The 6,440-nt window shown below is 42.4% G+C and overlaps 1 protein-coding gene across 1 annotated transcript; it reads right to left on the bottom strand.

The window, feature by feature from the left end:
• Positions 1–2,423: 2,423 nt before the first annotated feature.
• LOC133299552 (uncharacterized) lies at positions 2,424–4,918 on the bottom strand. Its single transcript, XM_061499022.1, has 4 exons — positions 4,768–4,918; positions 4,397–4,519; positions 3,316–3,549; positions 2,424–3,229 (listed from the first exon to the last, which is right to left on the bottom strand). Exons 1-4 carry the CDS (start codon positions 4,916–4,918, stop codon positions 2,424–2,426), a joined length of 1,314 nt encoding a protein of 437 aa, XP_061355006.1.
• Positions 4,919–6,440: the final 1,522 nt, after the last annotated feature.

The following is a 6,440-nucleotide window of genomic DNA, read 5'->3' on the forward strand; positions in this document are numbered from 1 at the left end:
TTAATTAGTGCTCTGGGCGAGAGGTGGAGACCAGAGACACATACCTTTCACATGACCCAAGGTGAGATGACGATCACCTTGCAAGATGTGGCAGGCATATTGGGCTTGCCAACTGACGGCACTGTCGTCATCGGATCTACCTCCGAGGATTGGCCCGCTGCTTGTGGTGCTGTTTTTGGACATGTTCCAGAGGCCGGTGAGTTCCATCATTCCGGCGACCTCTGCATCTCATTCTTAGATCGGCATTATACCCGGTGGACTGATCATGAGGGGAATCACGATGCCGAGATCTGCTTCACAAAAGCGCACATTGCCCGGATGCTGGGGACTTGGTTGCTGGCGGACAAGTCTGGAGGTAGCAATTTTGGTTACCGGCTTGTCCTGTTGCTAGGCGGAGGATTTAAGGACATTGGCCGATTCAGCTGGGGATCTGCGATTTTGTCACACTTGTTCAGGAATTTGTGTGAATTGACAGATGCCCGGCGAACTGACATGGGTGGTTGCCATATTCTCCTTCAGATTTGGGCATGGATACGATTCCCACCCATTGCTCCACCCCTTCCTCCTCCTCCAGAGCCGAGCACACATTGTGGATGCCGGTATGCTTTATTAACTTCATTTGATTTCGATAATGTATGGTTGATAATGTATATACTAACTGTATACTTCTTGATTATGATTGAAAATGTATGTTTCTGATGACAGGTTTAATACGGTAGAAAAGTTTAAACCTCATGAGGTCACCCATTATCCGGCAACATTGGACACACTGTGTAGAGATGAGGTTAGGTGTTGGATACTTACGATGCTGTTATTTCTCCATTAAATTATTTTTTTTGTTACTCTATATATTGTTTATCATTTTGTTTGTAGGTGGTGTGGCAACCATATTTTGAATATCAGTGGCTCGACGTGACTCCAGAGCAGCAGTACCTGTGGCTTGCTGTCACACCTCTTATCTACTTCCACACAGTAGAGGCATGTCAACCGGATAGGTGCATGCGACAGTTCGGTCTTGATCAACCCATCCCGGATGTGTCTAGAAAGTTGAGAGGGATACATGATCATACTCTACGGGGAAAGGTTGAAGAGAACTGGAGACGTAAGATGAGGGCTCACATTGAAAGATGGAATACCAGGGTGCAGCATAATTTTTTGCCACCTCCATTATTTGGTTTGATGTCACCTAATCATGCGTACATAGAGTGGTACAGAGTGAGGGAAAGCGCTACATATCTCGGAGGGAAACGAAGATTGGCCGCATGGTGAGTTTATGACAAATTCTAACAAACATACATATTTTACATTTGTTTCACATTTCTAACACATTTTCGTAATATACAGATTGACGGTCTTGAAATGCTTTATCATGCAACAACGGTGGAGGAGTTTCCTCGAATCGGCCTAGAGTATATCCACGAGGAGATTGGCTGGATTATTGGAATGTTTCGTGAGAATTCACGAGTTGATGAGCCTGGACCTGAGGCACCCCCCGTGCAGACACAGGCTGATCCTCAGTTGATCGTGGATGTTCCTCGTAATAGACAGGAGGGACGCAGATTAGGACGTACCCGTGAGCGAGTTGCAGCTGTCCCTATTTTGATTATTGCCCCGAGACCAGTTGTCGAGACACAGGGATGGTTCAGACCTCCACTCATAGGGACTACTTACGGGTCCCAGCCGATGTATCATCACGGATCGCAGGATGCGGCAGGTCCTAGCCAGCCAGATTCTGAGCATCCATACATGGACTCACAGGAGCCAGTGTTCCAGGCCAGTCCCATGGCCATGGCAGGGGCGGATCAGGCTTACTCCCAGCCTTCATTCTAGCAGTTTTCACAAGGACTTGATGCAAATGTGCTGCATTGGTCTGTTCAGGATACGAACGACATGTATCAGATGCTAGGCCTTGTGACCGAGAGCCATGACAGTGATGAGACCCACAGTCAGGGAGTCACGCCATCCCACTTTCAGGCCAGTACTTCAGGTTTTGGTGGGCAAGGACCTGCAGATGATTTCATGCGTGCAGCCATGTATGATTTCCAGACTCCACCACCACCGGCACCTCAGGGAGACCCAGTTTGGGACAGACGTATACTGCCAGATAGGGATGCTCGTCATAGGCCATGGCCACCTTGGTCGTAGTTTCATTGCTCTGTAGGGTTTTTTTGTATTAGTTACGACTTTATTACTTTTTGTATGTATATGTGGACTGGACATTATTATGCTTTTTTTGGTCATTACACCTCTTTAGTATTTATGTTTTGTACGTCAACATTAATGCATGTATGACACGGTATAACTAATCCAGGCGGATAATCACTACGACAATAAAACATACGTAAAGGAAATAGTCCAACATAACGAACATTACAATTTAAGACATAAAATAACGCATATGCAAAATACAATTACTAAGACTATCAGTCGTTTCTCCCACGATTTGGACATCCTCGACGATTATGGCCGCGTTCCTTGCAAAGTCCACACCTAATACGGCTTTGACTTGTCTCAACTTCGTCCATCTCGTTGCGGATGCGAGTTGACTTTGGAAGACCTTTTGCACGCAACATATTTTTATCGGGAATAATCTTGGCACCACCTAATTCAGGTATTGCTTCCTCGTTGCCGATTGGCTCCCACGGAAAAGAATAAGCCTTGACCAAGTTTTTTGTCAAGAAGACATCGTCTACGTACGTGAACGGACTCTGCCTAACACTTAAAGCAGCAACAGTGACATGACTACACGGATACTTGAAGGCCTTAAACTTTCCACACTGACAGAATCCCTGTGGGAGATTGACAGAATATGAACGCTCCCAACCTGTGTCAACCTCGAAGACAGTATGTTCGACATTGTATGCACGAACATGGTGGCCGGTTGCATCTACCTGGTTCTTCTTGACCAATTCAACAACATTTTTGCAGTGACGATGAGCTGATTCAAGTTGTGCAACGACTTTTGTACCTCGCTCAACAAAATAATGAACCAATCTGCTATATGTGTGCTTAACCAATGCGGTTATCGGCATATTTCTGGCCCCCTTCAAAACCCTGTTGACAGATTCAGCCAAATTTGTTGTCATATGACCGTACCTCTGTCCTTCAATATTGTAGGCCCGCGACCACTTTTCCTTAGGGATGGCATCAATCCACTCAGCAATTTGAGGACTACTTTCACGGAAACTCGCAAGATTCCTCTCAAAATCAACCATGGCGGGCGTATAACCTGCATATATTGTACATGATCGCATTAAAAATAAATTTTCAGCCATAATGAAAAGAAATAATAACTCATCGTGTCAATGAGTATACCTAAATTCTTTAACATCCGCTTCAAACCTTCATTCCAAAACTTTTGATTGAAGTTGCGTGCAATATGACGAATACAGAAGACGTGATATGCATTTGGCGGCTGCCAATTAGGGTTATTTTCCACAGCAGATATTATGCTTCGATGCCGATCGGAGATCAAACATATGTTTGACATTGTAGTAACATGAGCACGAATATTAACAAGAAAATAATCCCATGCTTCCAAGGTTTCGCCTTCAACAATGGAAAAAGCGATCGGTAAGCATTCATCATTACCATCTTGGGTTGTGGCCACCAACAATTTGCCTTTGTACTTCCCATATAAATGTGTTCCATCAATTTGTATGACGGGTTTGGCAAATTTTACGCCTCACAACACTGTCTACACGTCCAAAATATGCGATGAAAAACTTTTTTTCCAGTAGCTAAGCTCTGCTCGGCATAAAGATCATTTGTGTGTATATGATAAAAAGAACCTGGAGAAAAGCGAAGCATGTATTCGCACCACCTTGGCAAAAAAGCATACGATTCCTCCCAATCACCGTACATAATTGCCATCGCTTTCTGCTTCGCATACCACGCCTTTCTGTAGGAAACTTTAAAGCCATATTTAGCGGTTATCCTTTCTTGAACCAAAGAGATTGACACAGATGGTTCTTCCTTAATCATCCCTGCATTGAAGATGACCCAGACTCGATTACATCGAACGAATTTAATTACACAGCACGAAAATGTTGACATGTCATACAAATAAATAAATACGTACCTATGACGAGATCTACAATAACGTCCGCATCGAGCTGTCTATGTCCCTGGGAAATGTGCTCATTCAAACAATCGTGATTTTCACCCCATCTCGTAATCTTCCAATTTTCACCAAACACCGGTTTGATCGCCCTGACACGCCACGGGCAACCTTTATCATACGCACAACATTTCATGGACAACTTTGCAGGCGTGCTCTAAATTACAATTGCTTCTTGATGCTCCCTAATAAGGTGGTGCTTAAGTGCCATTTGGACATCTTTTTTTGTTGCAAATTCTTGATTGACAAATAACTTGTCACCCAGTTGCCACGAACCTTGTATTGAACCCGATCCTGAAACCGTACCAACAGTGCATGATTCTTGTTCACTCCGATAACTCCAATCAATGTAGGAATAATGCAGAATTCCTTCCCAAAAAGGAATAACAGCTTCGTCACCTGCAACTGCGGATTATAACTTTTTAATACAAACTTCCTAATTCAGGTATTAAAGGAGGTATCTATTCAGCTATATACAATTTATTTCAATTACCTTCATGGTGAATACCTAACGGGGCAGACGCAACGTCATGCAACTGCGACATTTGCGCGACGACTGGTTGATGGAATATTGGGATTTGAGACGCACCCATCTCACGGGGTTCATCTCCTTCTGAAGCACTAGCATCCTCTGCCAGAAAAGTTACCAACTGGAGACGCATGAGCGGCAGGCGAAGCTGGAAGACGGGTAGAATTTAAATCAACTGACATCACCGGTAAAGGAACATTCTCGGTTGCGGCGATGTCGACATACAACTCCAGAAAATCCCTCCTTGACTGATTGAAAAATTCTTCCATTGTCATCTCCAGGTCTTCATCGTCAACCACTTGCAAACTAATGTATTTATCACATCGCCATAACCTTGTCGTGATCTGAGTGATACATTGGTTGTCTTGAAGACTTAACTTCTGCCGAATTCTCTGATGCAGTTCGCCAATGGTTGCGTTGCGTTGGATACGTGTCGGCCTTTTTTCACCTTCGAAGATGACACCTCGTTGACCTTCTACCTTCCTACCATTGTAATATAACACAACACGAACAGAATCAGGATTTGAGCTCATTTTTAAATAGAATAAGAAATAAAATTCAAATGCTAAATTAAAGAACAAGGAATTTTGGTGGAGAAGAGAGATATGAAGAGTGAGAGAAGAGGTGTGAATTGAATGGAGGGGGTGGGGGAACATATAGAGCACACATGTGACGCCACTTTTGGGCGTCACATGTGACGCCCAAAACTGGCGTCACATTGTGCATCAGATGCGTAATTATTTAAAAAAACAGCATTAAATGCGTAATTATTTGATTTAAATGCATTATTTTAATTTTTTTGCCGATTCTATGCACTTTTGCTTCAAAAACCAAGATGTTTAATGTATTGTAGCTCAAACTAGGTTTCCAAGATGATTATCAATGGTGGTGGCGGCGGTTTGGGGAAGATGGAGACCTAAAATGAGAAATGTTTAAGTCTTAATCAAGCTACTTAACTCATTAGGAACAGTGACCATTTTGCCACTGTTCATCATAAAATTTACCAGAATGCCACGCGCACAGTAAAAATTCCCAAACTGCCACGTAGGCTAATTCGCTACACAATGTGGCGAATTAGGCCTGCTGATGTGTCACCTCTCCACTGGTCCACGTATTTCGCTACACAGTGTAGCGAAATACGTGTCAAAAGGTCAGCCTGGTCAGTCACCTTTTGGACACGTGTCAAGCCACCCATATTTCGCTACACTATGTAGCGAAATACGTGGCAACGGTCACCTGCTGCACTGCGCATGTCAGACACATGGCAGCTTTGCACAAATTCGCTACCAAGGGTAGCGAATTATTTGCAAGTTTTTTCCTATATAAATCCCACGGTCCCCACCCCTCCCCCACCATTTCCTCTCATCCTCACCCTCACTCCCTCTCTCTCTAAGTGCTTTCTCTCTACAAGGTTAGTATCTTTTTTTTTTTATTGCTTTTATAATATGTTTGTTTCATTAATTATGTTTTTATAAATGTGTTATATTATTTTATATTTATACTTGAAACAATAGATTAGTAAATATGTTATATTATTTAGTGTTTAGGCTTGAAACTTTAGGTTAGTAAATATGTTATAGTATTTAGTGTTGATACTTGAAACTTTAGGTTAGTGAATGTGGTATATTATTTAATGTTGATATTTCCAACCTTAGGCTAGTAAATGTGATAATTTTAAATCATGCATAAATGATTAGATATAATTTATTTAATTTATTATTTAAGCTTTAATACATGTGTAATGTTATTTAATTTTGGTTTTTGATACCTTAGGCTAGTAAAATGTGTTAA

The sequence above is a fragment of the Gastrolobium bilobum genome, unplaced genomic scaffold (assembly GCF_033153095.1).
Source record: "Gastrolobium bilobum isolate Gb01-03AN ecotype WA unplaced genomic scaffold, APGP_CSIRO_Gbil_v1 utg18078, whole genome shotgun sequence".
Classification (NCBI taxonomy): Eukaryota; Viridiplantae; Streptophyta; class Magnoliopsida; order Fabales; family Fabaceae; genus Gastrolobium; species Gastrolobium bilobum.

Coding starts and splice junctions, on each gene's coding strand:
- LOC133299552 (XM_061499022.1), bottom strand. CDS start 4,918: ATGGAAGAATTTTTCAATCAGTCAAGGAGGGATTTTCTGGAGTTGTAT. Junction 4,520..4,767: donor CGCTCATGCGTCTCCAGTTG/GTAACTTTTCTG, acceptor CCGCAGTTGCAG/GTGACGAAGCTGTTATTCCT. Junction 3,550..4,396: donor AGGATCGGGTTCAATACAAG/GTTCGTGGCAAC, acceptor CCATTGTTGAAG/GCGAAACCTTGGAAGCATGG.